The sequence below is a fragment of the Psittacula echo genome, assembly GCF_963264785.1.
Source record: "Psittacula echo genome assembly, chromosome: 7".
Lineage (NCBI taxonomy): Eukaryota > Metazoa > Chordata > Aves > Psittaciformes > Psittacidae > Psittacula > Psittacula echo.
Window position 1 is genome coordinate 6,438,615 of NC_137740.1, and position 13,839 is coordinate 6,452,453.

Below are 13,839 nucleotides of genomic sequence, written 5' to 3' on the forward strand. Positions count from 1 at the left end.
AAGGGGTATGTGCAATCTCCAAGAAATGGGCATAGTTACAGAGACAATCCCTTTGGCTCCCTTTTTGTTCGGTTGTTTCTTTTTTACTATCTGTGGTGCAGTAAATTAAAACAAAAACAAGTCTGGACTTGGCATGCCTGTGTAAATAAACTGCTGTGTGTGAATCGACAGCTCATTTGCAGCCAGGTTATTTATAACAAAGTTTGTTATTTCTCCTACCGGAGAGCTTGTTGTGTCCCAAATTAACAGAATGATTATGGTAACACCTCCCACCTCTGTCTACACTGCAGCAGTTACACAGAGGCCTTGCAATTTCGATTGTGTCCTTTTGAAATTCAATTTTGTTGCCTGCTGGGGTAGAAGCAGAGATTTCTGTAGGAGAACTAGAGATTAATTCTTCAGCTCTGCTTGTTTGCTCTACCCAGCTCACCTTACCTGTATCCGTTCTGCTTCATTTCTCTCCTCCCACAGAACTGCTTGGGGAACTGGAGTTTTCAGCTTCCACGGGTTTCTCGAAGATCCGGTTTGTGACCAGCCATAATGTGGAGGCCAGTTACAGCCGTCCGCTCCTGACAAAGGTAAAGAGCACACCTTGAAGGCTGGATTTGGCAAATTGGGGTCCCCTTCATATAATGTCCTTGCCCCCCCGTTTCCCCTCACCTGTTTGAGATGATCTCATAGTCCTTGTGTATTCAGCGTCATCTCAAGCCGGGATCGTTGTGCCTCTGCTTTTGCAGCAGTGACCACAGGGGTTCATGCTGTCTGGAGCAAAGAGGCTTCATGTCTGCAAAAGTACCTGTAGACCCTGAGAAAACCACTGTTGTGGCAATGACATGATCCTGGCTGGTATCAGCAGGGAAATCCTGAAGTATCAAACTTGTTTACACTGTGATTTTCTCCTCACTGCTCTGTGTAAGCTTTGAGTTGGGCCCTGTGTGTGCTCAGGCACAGTTATGCTAACTGTGCTGTGGTGGTACAGGACTGCCTAGTTTCTGTGGCTAACATGGTTCAGGTTTTGGTGCCGCTGCCTTATCCTACTGCCAGCAATGCCCAGATCCACGAGGCCAAGGATTTTGCTGGTGTTTCAGCAGTGGCTGGCTCCAAGGACACCAATCAACGTAACCAGCACCATTGCACCAGCAATTGTCTATGTCCTGGCTTTTTCTTAGTTGCTCTGAGGTGTGATTTTGTCCCAGCCTGAGCTAGCCTTAGACTATCTGTTTTCTCTTTCTTTGGTCACCAGCTAGGAGTGAATGGGCATATGGGCAAGTCTCTGGTTACTTATCACCTGTGTCCTACCCACTTGACCTAGTGAGAGAATATGCAGGCAAGCAGTTGCATTCCTCCTGGGATTTTTTTTATCCCAAACTGCAACCTTGCTTTTCATATCTGACTTGAAATGAAGCAACACCCAGGGACTATTTTCAGGGTCTGAAGATGGCCTATGTGCCTCAACTGGAAGGTCTGCTTTGGTGATGGTGATTTCATTAACAGAAGGAAGAGACAGCTGGGCTAGCTGTGGGTCATACTGTGACCCATGACTGCAGCCCTTGGCAACTGGGAATGTTGAACAAGAAGGCTAGTATGGAGAAATCTCCCTCCCCCCACTCCATTCTACTAAAGGAAGAGTGTTGCTGTCATGGGGAGAGAGGCCAATGACTGGTTTTCACAAGGACAGAAGGGGAGATACCCATCTAGTTCATGGATGTAGTGACAACATTGGGTGAATCAGTATGTGCTGTACAGTATGTGCATACAGCAAAGTTATGGTGACCCAGGGCATAAACCAGTCTTAGCCACGACTGCACTTGCTTGGCCTTTGTTCCAGAACTGAAACATATGAAACATCCTCTGATTCAGCAGAGAAAGTGAACTGCTGAACACTTTTTATTAGTACAGTGATTCAAGGGGCACTTGGTCCTCCCATGTCTGTGGACTTGCTGCGGGAGCCAAGTTGTTGCTTTGGAACAGCTGTAGGGGTGTCGAGTCTCTGTTTGGAGAGCACAGCCGGGTCTGGAGGAGGATTTCCATCCACTGCCTGCTTCTTTTGCTCAGACCCAGGGATGAGCATCCCCAGCTGGATAGTCCCAGCAAAGACAGGGCAGCTGCAGACACACTCAAAACAGAGGAAACAGTGGTGTGAGAGCAGCTTTGTCTATGGGTGGGAAGGAATGTGGGTACCTGCAGCTTGAGCTATGCAGGCTACATCTCTGTGAGATGACCTGCCATGTAGAAATTCATCCTGCTGTGAAGGGCCTTAACCCTACGCGCTGTTGAAGCTTGGAGCTGCGATGTGCTTTAGCCTGAAGCCTTCCTCGGTTGTTTTAACTCCCGCTCAGAGGGTGCCCAGAGTATGGAGGAGGCTCTGGGCCCCTCTGCCTGCAGGGCAGCTCAGCCCTGCGCTATTGCTGAGCGAGTGGCGGCACCTGCCGGTATTTCGCAGAATACTGTGGATCATAGTGATAAAAAGAAAGAAACAGCGGGTCAGAGCAGGGCATGCCTGTCCTGAGGTATGGGATGGGGAATGACGTGGGCTAATGAGCTCAGAGCAGCCAAGAGCTGAAGCTGTCCTTTCCCTGCTTGCTGTGGGAAGATCCCGTACCACAATTCCCCTTTAGGACGTTAGAAAACTACCTGTTTTCTAGGAAACCCCCTCTAGCTTCAGCGTTCAGGCAGTGTGTATCAGCATAGCTGTTATAATTTGCACAAGCTGAGCCCATGTTCAGCTAAACCCTACTTCTTTCCTGCACTGGAAGGAGCGGGATTACCCTGGTTACACTGTGTTCTGGAATCATATCTCCCTCAGGAAATTTTACTGCCTCTTCACGTCACTGAGTGTTACCACAGTGTATTTGTGTCTTCAGTAATTACTGTTTCTGGTAGCACTGCCAGGTGCCATCAGCATTTCCAAATCAAAGAGTGGCTCAGTCCTGATGGCCCTGCAGATGGATAGGAGTGGGGAATGGGTGTAGGTCAGCAGAGCACTGAGAGGTGGTGTTGTGTGGCTGTAGAGAAGAGCCACGCAGAGGGATAATGTACACTGACAATTTGTACTTGCTTTTAAAAGCCCCAGGACATCACCATTAAAATCCATTGTTTGTGCCAGGTAGTTGATATTTAGCTTTGTTTCCAACAGAGGTCATGTAGGAATTTCTCCTTTTTTTGTAGCATTTTGCTCCTACTAATATTCTGAGGACATTTACCAGTTTTTAACCATTTTTGACAAAGAGCTATTAACTTCTGACAATTTAAGATGTGGTCTTACAGAAGAAAAAGACCCCATTACTGCCCTTCTTGAGAGGAAAAGCTGGCAAGCTTCTTTAGTAGACCTCAGGGCATCCGTGCTGGGCAGAGTGGAGTAGAGGCACTGCAAATGAGGCTTCCTAAGTACTGCTGTTCCCAGAACTGCTTGTTCCACCTTCAGATCTCATGTATTTTATGGACAGTTATCTCTCTCCCACCAAATCCACAACATTCATAGCATTTGCCAAGAAAAAGTCATGCACTCCTGTCTTGAACCATCCCTTTACTCTGCAGGGTGGCATATGCTATTAAGGGGTTGGATAAAATGTGAGTGAGGCACTCTGTGCAGCATCTGCACTGCCAGAAGATGAAGATCTCTATCATCTAGCTGCGGAATGCTCCTCAGGAGGGGTGCAGCAAGATGCCAGATCAGTAGCTGTCCCTCCTCCTCGTGCTAAATCTCCCAAGTCTCTCCTTTAGGTCTAATGTGAACGGTCATGATTTCCAACCAGATGTCTGTCTGATTCACAGCCGTGTAAATCAGGGATGACTCCAACTCACTCCTATCTTGGAGCTGCCCTGTGTTATAGACCTGCTGTGCTGCACCTGTGCCGACAGCAGAGTGCAGGGCAGCAGGGTGCAGGCATCCCCGAGCCAGCAAAGAGTGGGCTGGTAAAGCTCGCTGGTGCAAAGCTGCACACCATAGCTCAGCCTGCATTTGCTTGGAACCAGGCCCAAGTTAATAAACCCGGCTAGATTGCTTCCAGACCCGAGCTGGCCTGTGAGGAGCCAGCGCAAATGTCACTGCTCTGTGCTGCTTGCTCAGAGCTAGCCTAATTGTTTCTACTGGAGTGGGCCAGCTCCAGGCACCTGTAGGACAGGAAGGGAACGATGAATGGCCACCATATAAACACAAGCACTGAATGCACCTGAGACTGTGTCATCGACATGTCTTGGCCAGGTTGTTCCCACCTCTGTCTCATCTCTTGCTTCCCGGGCCCAGGCTGTTGGCAAGGCTTCTGCTCTCTCCCGCTGCTCCTTTGTGGCACACTGCAGCCACTGTGGCTTTTGCACAGAAGTTGTTTATAGGGTGCTGCTGGCTGTTGGGTGGCTGGGTGGTTTGCGGGTGTCTCGTGGTTCCTGCCTGTTGTGTGTCTGGTGTACAAGCATGGGGGACCCTCGAAGCTCGTGGGGAAGGTGAAGAGGGGCCCCAGGCCTTTGGCAGTGGGGCAGTGCGAGGAAAAACATGGACCATTGGGGTCTCAAGTGGATAAGCGCAGGGCCCTCTCACCGCCAGGCGGGCAGCGGGAAGGTGCAGACTCTCTCACGGGGCGCAGGGAGGTGCGGCGAGCGCGGGGTCCCCGGCCCTTTCCTCTTCCCTGGACGGCCGAGGCTGTGAGGGGCTGCCGGGGCAGCGGACCCCGCTCCCCGCCGCTCCGCTGTCAAAGCCCCGAGGGGCGGCCCCGGCGGCACAGCCCTCCCCCTGCCCGCCCCGACTGGCCCCAGCGAAGGGCTGGCCCCGCCGCCGCGCCAGGGTAATGGCCCGGGCCGCTTTCACTCTGGCAGCCGGCCCTGCGGCGGGGGAGCGGGGCTGAGCCCATGAGCCCGGCGCGGCGGCGGCGGCAGGACGGGGCGCGGCGGGAGCCGGCGGGCAGCGCGTCCCCCCGGGCGGCCCCTCCCAGGTAGGAGCGCGGCGGCGCGGCTGTCACAGCCCGGCCGGGCTCTCCCTCACGGCCGGTGACCCAGCGGGCTGCGGTGAGCGCCGGGCGCTGCCAAACCCGCCCCGCGGCGTTGCGTGCGCTGCCGCCCGCGTCCGCCGTTGCCTGGGTGGCCGCTGTTTGGATGCCTCGGCTGAAAGGCACCGGCCTCGACACCGTGTGCCCTCCACCCCCCCCTTTTCCCTCCCGGCCGGTCTCGCCTCGCGGGGAGCGGTTGCGAAAAGCCCGGCGGTGTTGCCTAGAGAGGGAGGAAAGCCGAGGCGCGGCGCCAGCCTCCCCGTCCCTCACAGGCGAGGTCTAAGCCCCGCGTTTCTGTTCCACCCCCCCTTCCCCTCCTCCGGGGCCGGTGTGCGTGAGGGGAGCGAGCGGGGCTGCCTCCCGCCACACGGGCGGCGGTTAACGGCCGTTGGCGGCGCGAGGCTGAGGCGGCGCGAGGCCGAGGTGGCGGGCGGCGGGGCTGAGGCGGGCGGCGGGAGGCTGAGGTGGCCTCCGGCAGGGCTGACACCCGGTGTTGTCCGGTCGGTGCAGGAGAGCGGCGAGGGCCCTGTCAGCAGCGGGACGCGGACATGCACTGTGAGCTCGCCGCGGGTCAGAGAAGCAGCGCCCGCTTCGAGGTGACCGATAAATGCCCCGGAGCCCCTGTGAAGGAACCGCCGCGGGGGACTCGTTCCGGCGCTGGTAAAGGTGTCTTGAATCCTCAGATGTCCTTTAAAGTAACGGTCAGCAACGGCGGTGACCGCACGGAGCCTCAGCAGAGCCCCCCTGAGATGTCAGCGCCTCTGCTAGATTTCATCCCTAAAAGAGCCAGCATATTCGAGAGGATCCCCATCCTGCCCAGGGCGCAGGAGCTGCGGTGTGCTAGAGGCTCTAAAGACTATTTCCAGCAGCAGAAACATCAAAGCGTGAAGGGTGAGTTTAAAAACGCATGATCCGAGCACTACCACGAGCAATCAAACAAAACGTGTTATCAAGCTTCCCCTCTCCTTTTGGTTTTCAGAATGTTTTCTAACTTTAAAACTTTCCCTCCCCCCCCGTTCCTATGCAAAACCAGGGTGGTTTTTGCTGATGGGAAGCCGAGTGTTTCTCAATATTCCTTAAGAAATCCTGAGTCCAGCATCTCCTTTAGGTGCCCTAAGCGACTGCAGCTCGGTTTGGTCTGCTCTCGGAGGTGGTTGTTGGGAGGATGGTGCTGAACACTGGGTTAGTCTGTCCTGCGCCGCAGCGTGCGTGTGGGGTGTTTGTTTGCGAGCATGCCAGACTGACAATAAATGCCTCGTTCTTATTCAGCAGTTTCACCACGCTTGCTTGGATTTATAGTTTGTATTTCAAGGAGGTGTTACAAATGCTGGATTCATGCAGTGAATCCTCAGGCTTGGGATTCCTGGTAGCCTGAAAGGCATTGCCGTAAGGTCAAATTCAGCAAATGCCCACTTTTCATCCATCCATTGTTAAAGCTGAAGTTAGGAATTGCCCACTGAAATCTGTTAGTTACCCTTTTAAGCTAGAACTTGTTAACTGGGCTGGAATTTGTTAATCAAAACTTAGCTTTGAAATAATCCCTCTAAGGTATCACTGGATGGGATCAGTGGGAATTGAAGCATTCCTTTATGCTACAAAGCCGCTTGCAAAGCTGAACATGCACCTGTTTGTTAATATTAAAGCAATGTTTTCTGCAGTCTTAAAAAGGTAATTCTCTTTTTGTCCTCTCAGTCCTTTCCCATTCTCTATTTTCGAGATCTACATGCTATTATCTTATTGTAAAGCAGTTCCCACTATGATTTTTCTCATTGCATCCCTTTCTGTCTATTCTTCTGAAAAACAGAAGTAAGCTGCGTGCCCTTGGACTAGTAACACTTTCCTTTGTGAGCCCGTTCCCTAGGGTGATGGCACCTTTCATTGCCATGAAGTTATGTTAATGAACACCTCAATCTGTGCTAGGTCTGTCCTGCAAACCACAGGATGTGTTTGTTCGTCGCCAGTGAATACAGAGTGGAGCAGCAGGTTATAAATTACCTTTTTTATTTTTCTGTTTGTTAATGCCGCAGTTCTCCTCTCCTGATTAAAAAGAAAAGAAAAGGCTGTTAATGTTTGGCAGCAATGAAATGAAGGTCTGTTACACAGAACCAGGTTTGGAGGGGGGAAAAGGAGGATTCACAAACTATGAAGGGACAGCTACGAGCTCTAGTACTGCTGGGCTGCTGCCTATAGAAGGGACTCATGAGATACTCAAGTCTCTTGTGGTCCTGTGAGCGAGGTTGCTGCCACTTGACTAGGGGTCATATCAGCTTTAAATCTTACCCAGAAGCACTTTCCTTTTTTCTGTATTTTTCTTCTTCCCTTTGAGCTACGTGGTTCTCTTTTCATAGGTGTTACTCTGGTGACTACTGCTGAGGCAGGGGTGTAGGGAGGGAAAGAAGAAAAGTGTAATTTCCATTGACTTGGGGCTTTTGTAGTAGATGTAGATGGGCATGAGACAAGGTTGCTAATTCACTTATTCATCTTTTCTGACTGATCAATTTCCCCTTTTCACCACTGGGGGGGAAAAAAAAAAGGTGTTTTAAGTTTTGCTACTGTTTTTTGTTTAATGTGTTTTCTGTCCAGGGTGTTACCTTGTGGTTGCTTCAGTATGTGGGTGACTTGAGTCATGGGAGTAAGTAGGAGGTGTCCATGGGCAGGATAGGGTTCCTTTACTGAGTGTGGTGATTTGATGGATAATGATGGATTTTTCCAAAGACGGCAGCACAGGGGTTTTTTGGGTGGGGTTTTTTTGTTTCATTTCTGCCTTTTTTTTTTCTTTGTGGCTCTTTTTTTTTTTTCCTCCTCCCTGTGAAGATATTTTCAGGAGAAGTTCGGGAAAGTAAAATTTTAAGCTAGAGTCTGATTTAAAATATGTGGGCTGTGCTGCTTCTTCTGACCTGTACGGTGTTGGCAAGTGCCTTAGTGTCCACTCAGACATTTTGGAGTTAGCCCACTTAATACAGTGAGCTACTAACCCCTGCTTAGCACTCTGTGCTTCTGAGTCAGAAATAACAGAAGTCACTCATGTACTCACTGTGATCTAACTGTAAAATCAGAGCTCTGTGAATCTAAAAGCAATCAGGAGAGCCACTTGATCTTTCAAGGAGTGGTGTAAACCATCTCCCAACAACCCAGGTCCTCTCAGGAAGATAAACAAAAGGACCAGGGACGGCTGCATGTGGGTGCAATGCAACAAGAGAGCTAAGAAATGGGAATGAGTGAAATATTCAGATTTACCCAGTAAAAGGTTTTGGGAAGGAAACTGATGACAGCTTGATTTCAGATCATCGCGCTGTGCGTCTCCTGCTCTCCAGCCCCAGAGTACCGTGTACCCAGTAATTCCCTCCGCAGTCTGGGTTAGATTATTGAATGTGCCTCCTGCTTTTGGTTTGTCCACAGTTGAAAGCTGCAAGTACGGAGGGTAAAAGAGGCTCTTTAACAAGAGCAACCCGATTTTTATAGTTGCCTGTAAAAGATACTCTCTTTTTTCTAAACATGCCTTTACTTATTTTTTTATTTATTTATGTTTTCAAAAACGAATGAATCAAAATTATACACTACCCTTCTAATAAAAAGGGCAGCTTTGAAGTAATCACAATGGAGAGAAAGCATCCTGCTGTTGTAGTGTCTCTGTGGTGTTACTCCACTTCTTCACAGTGTTTTAAGTTATGATCCTGCAAGATGCTTCTGTGTCTGAGCAAGTCATTTTACATGAACAGCCAAACAAAAACTGAGGTGTGGTGGTGAAGATTACTTCTGGGAATCAGATCATTTGGGTTTAAACTTTGCAGGATGGAGCTGTTGGTTGTTTACCAAAAATATTAGTATTTTGGAATCATGTTTTGTTCTGTTTGGGAGCTGTTTAAAATAAACACCCAGTTTTTACCCAGCCTCCCCCTTCTGGTATGATTGGCTGTGATACACACCACACTTTTCTTGATCATTGATTTCCCTGTATTACTCACAAGGCAGAGTATTTGCACCCAGGCAGTGCTTCTTAGAGGCATTTGTGGTCTGCTCGGCAGAGACTTAACTGTACCTTAAGGTATGGAGTCTGTTTTACAATGTTTTACTTAGATTCTGTGGTTTTGGTTCTGTTTTGTTGAATTTCATGCTACAGTATTACCATTTTGAAAGTAAAATAATTAATGTCGATGGGAAAGAAACTTCTGGGAAAGCAAGCTTTAGTGGTGACAAAAGCGTAATCTATAAAGATGTCAAATATCTCAGTTTTTTCATGCCACTGATTACGGCTGTTACCAGGAACCACTTCTCCTTTTCATTCTTTTCCAGTTTCGTTCGTGTACCTAATTCATGACTCAGTAGAAATGACGAGATTTATCCTGGTAGTTGTGCCACTGGGAAATCATCCAAATGGCCCAGACCTTTGCAGTAACCACTTCAGATATTAACTTACAGTGAGCAAAACAATAAGCTGTTCGGGTTGCAGGAGTTGGATATTTCCCTGTTGAGAGTATTTTGTATTCGGACAAGGAGAAAGTGGGTTGGCTTTGTTTTTTAACTTTTTAGCTGTGGCTGCTTTCAGCAATTGTACAACCAATTGAAATGCATCAATTTTCTTCTGCTGTTCAGAAGGAGGGTTAAATCTTGCCATTTCAAACCCCTGTGACTGTTCCCTTGGTTAGCAGGACAGTCCTTGCATAAGTAACAGCTTATACTGTTGGGATCTTAAGCAAAAGCATATGTTTTGGTTATATGACTTATTAGGTGCATTGACTGGTCTTGGGCCTGATTCTGCCATTTTCTTTCAAATACCTTGTCTGTGTTCACCTGAGTTATCCCACTGGAGCAAATGGGACTGCCTAGAGCTGATAAATATTATATGGGCTGATAAGAGGACAGGGAAATGGGCTCACTAAACTCTAAACTGTCTCAATTTTATATACAGCTGTAGTAATAAATTGTTCTACTTTCCACTGTAGTTCTCTTGCTTGCTGCATTTGAACTCTCTGCTACAAAAAGGAATTTAAAGCTTTATTTGAATAGAACTTGCAGTTATAGAGCTCCATATTTCATGGTCTGTTTTTTTTTATTATTATTATTATTTTTTCCTTTTTTTTTTCTCTCTTTTTGTAAGAGGAGAAAGGAGAAGAAACTGCAGGTTGCAAAATGTGTGCATAACGTCATTTGGGAGAAATTGTAACTGTCCACTCCTCCCTTAAACTGGCTAAAATGCTTATTTGTCTTGAATAGGAAAATAACTTTGAGTTACTTGCGGCTGAAGGAAGTTCTTCTAATGATTTGTGTTGCAAAATCAGAGTTACGGAGTTGAAGATGACTCTTTCATGGATTTAATTTAGAAGAGATTGCATTGTACATAATAGTGAAATTCTTTGTTATTTAGGCATTGGTACTACAGAATATTTAGTAAATAGAAACCAGAAGATTTAATGATTGACCTGTCATATAAAGGCATTCAGTACTTGTAAAAGCAAAAAAACCATTAACATGTGGTATGAAAATGGAAATTATCATATACTCTGCTAAATTAGATGAGAAAAAAAATGTCTTTTACTTTCTTCTTATTATAATAAGTCTAAAATCTGAATCTTGTGAGTGCTTGAGTATGTGCATTAATGTGTTCTTGACAATATTCTCATCGACTCCAAATAGTTTTGACTTAGTATATTCCAAATTATGTATTCAACTATGCCTAAACGATTATTCGTGTGTCAGAGTTCAACCCTGTATACACAGAAGCTGTTAAGTGTATTCTGAGGATTTTGAGTAGATTTGACAATATATTCTGGAAGTGCTTCAAGATTCTATTTAGTAAAACTGTTACATGTAAAGTGAGTGTCTTTTGGGAGATGGTACTTCATCATTGCAACAAAGTGTTGGGTTTGGTTTTGTTTATTTCCAGTGAGCAAAGGTTCTTAGCATGTTGAATAAAGAGGGATAACATTTTACTCTAAACGATTAATATCAGAAGGAATCTTGTCCACTAACTTTAGCTGGGCCAGTGTTTCAGTTCTAATATTACCAAAAGTTCTTTATCCTATGTACAGGAAAAGCATGTAGAACAAATAACAAGCTTGTATTAAATCCATCTGTAAGCTAGGAAGTGGAATAACGTATAGACTATGAAGAGAAATTTGTAGTACTGTGAATGCAATTTCCATGTTCAGTACCATGATTACCATTATTCTAGAAACATGAACCTCAGCTGTTTAGTGATTTTGGAACTGTTGAACGTGTCAATGGCAGGGTAATGGGAGAGGGAATATAGATGTAAACTGCTCCATTATGCACTCAAGGTTTCTATGATTGTATGTCAGCAGGCTTGAACAAGACATGCAATCTAGTAATCGTTTCACAGTGCATGAAACTGCTTTTAATAGTTTGTTGTTTTCTCTTCGCCTTTTTTCCTCAGCCACCAAACTTTGTTTCCCAGCATACTGATGTAACTCAAAGAATACAGGGTTCCAAAGCAAGGGCAGTGCTCTCTAACTGTGGTACAGCATAATCTTGCCCTATAAATGTGCAAACAATAGCAAAAGTATGTGTTTCTGAATATGCCACAGCTGTTACCCTCTCCTGAGAGCAGGGAGCGTTACAATGACATAGCCAGAATGACCAGTTAAAACCACTCATGCCTTTTTATTGCGTTTAAATGGGGCATGTAAAAAAGCAAGGGCCGGTTCTTCCGTTCAGATAAGTATCAGTTCAGACTACTGCAGTACTGCCTTTCTGCACAGGCTTTGAAGAATAGAGGCAAAGAATTCCCCTTTTCCCCTTCCCCTCCTATTACATTTCTGGCACCCAGTATGTGAAATCTCGGTTAGAACCTGGAACTTTCTGTTCTCACAATCTCTGCGCTTCACCAGTAACCTGGAACAAGAACTGTTTTTTGTTTTCCTTTTAAATTGCTGTCATTACTTTGGATGTATTAAATGATTGTTAATGATTAAGATTATTTGTAGAAAGGGGACTACTTCAAAACCAGATGACACATTACCGGAGCTGCAATAAGAAATAGATCCAAATTCTTTGTGTTAGGTTATTTTGAGGTTTTGAGCATTTAGGAATTACAAGGCTGATCTCAGTCAAATAGTCACTAAGTGCTTAAGTGCTATCTTTTTTTTTTTTTTCCTTAAGCAATTGTTTTTCTTTAAATCTAATAATTATGTCTGACTTTTCTGTCATTATGTCTGAATGTATGTGTGATTGTTTTGCATAAAGAGCACTGTAATTGAATCTACCTGATCAAATTTATTCTAAGGGTTAAATGAATGCAAACCATCTGAAACTGCATTTAATTCTGGCGTTTACGTGTGTGATAAGAGGGCTTTGTGAGCGTTAGAGAGTTGTCAGTTGTTTTAGAATGCAAATACATTCTTATGTGTTTGTTTGCATATTTAGCCAGAGGGGTAAATGACACTAAGGCGACATCATCAAATACTGTCAAACTAGCTTTTTAATACAGATGTCCATTGTTGTTTTAAGTGCTTGAGGGGTTGGTGGTTTGGTTTATTTTGGAACTTGGTGAACTATATGAAGTGTGTCTCCAGGGACCTGGTATTTTAATACCTAGTAGAAGGTTGTATAACAGTAGATGATGTATTTTGCCTTCCAATGCTATAAATAAATTATATGTGTTAGCTTGGGAAAGTGTATCTGAGGTGTAAATCAAGGCTAATATAAGATGAAAAAAAGAGGTAGTGATGTCTTGTAACTGATTAGGTTTTTTATTAATTTATCTATAATCAAGAGCTGTAAGAGCAATAATATGTTAAAATGTTAACATGAGGCACTTCCCAAGAGGAGATAGATGGTCTAGGGTTATTTAAAATATGTGCTGTGATTCACTGCTTTTTTACAATTTGCTGTGGTTAAGTCACTTAAATAGTGAAGTCAACAATCCCCTGGGCAAAGAAAGATAATGTAGTTTTAAGTGTATTGTAAAAATTGAAATTTGATAGCTTCCACTCTATAATCCTATCTAAGTCTTGGTTGTATTAAAAGGAGAATAGATACATGTGTCAGTTTTGGAGCATAATCTTTTATTTTTAGTTTTTTAAAGACTGATAAATGTGCTTCAAACAAGCAACACACCAGTCTATTAATGTGAATGTTTTGCTAAATGCTACATGCTTAACGTAATCCCCATTCCTTTATAATAAGTTTAAATATTAATTCTTTGGAATGCTAGATGCCTAAAGCTAGATAGAAATGCTGTGCAGTTTCAGATATCTAGGAGTGGGCTTGTGAAACAGGATATTTAACTGGGAGAGATGAGTAGCACATTTCAGAGTTATTAGGGCAGAACAACAATGCAAGAGGATGACTTAAAAAAAAAAAGCAATAAAATTGTTTTCTGTGCATAAGGCTTAAATACCTTAGAGTTATTTATTGAAACACAATAGTAGATTTCCTACGTATGTAGGTTCTAGATTGCATTTTTTATTATCATTTTGTTTAACTTCTTTTTAGCCACCCGCCCCTCTCTAAAGCAGCTGGCTTTGATTTAACCTAAGTCCTTCTCTTAGAGCAAATGATCACTCACGAAGGCTGTGTTATGCTCTTTGATGGAACATCTCTGTCGGGGCAGATGCTTGAGAGAGAAGACTAAATAGGATAGGAAGGGTGCTCGAGGAAAGCAGCAGTTTGCATTCAGAAGGACTCATTTCACTCTAAAGCAGCTCTTGCTTACTGTTCCCTATGTAAGTCTTGCCTACCTCCCAGCCGCCATCTCTGCTGGACAGAGAAGAGAGAGTTAAAGTGAGAACAGATAAAAGAGGAAATTTCTGTTTTATTACCCAGTATTTTCTGGGAAAATCCCAGAAAAGATTTAACATGAGATTTCATAACTCTTGCTTTTCCCTGCTGCTCCTGCTGA

At 45.3% G+C, this 13,839-nt stretch overlaps 1 protein-coding gene across 1 annotated transcript in view; it reads left to right on the plus strand.

Moving 5' to 3' along the window:
• Nucleotides 1–486: 486 nt before the first annotated feature.
• The window catches only part of GLIS1 (GLIS family zinc finger 1), a gene marked incomplete at its 3' end in the record, with an annotated part of 201,687 nt that continues 188,334 nt past the window's right edge, over nucleotides 487–13,839 (plus strand). The window contains exons 1-2 of the mRNA XM_080622939.1: nucleotides 487–578; nucleotides 5,490–5,870. Coding sequence (XP_080479065.1) covers nucleotides 5,528–5,870 — 343 coding nt within the window. The 5' untranslated portion in view covers nucleotides 487–578; nucleotides 5,490–5,527. The remainder of the gene's footprint in view (nucleotides 579–5,489; nucleotides 5,871–13,839) is intronic.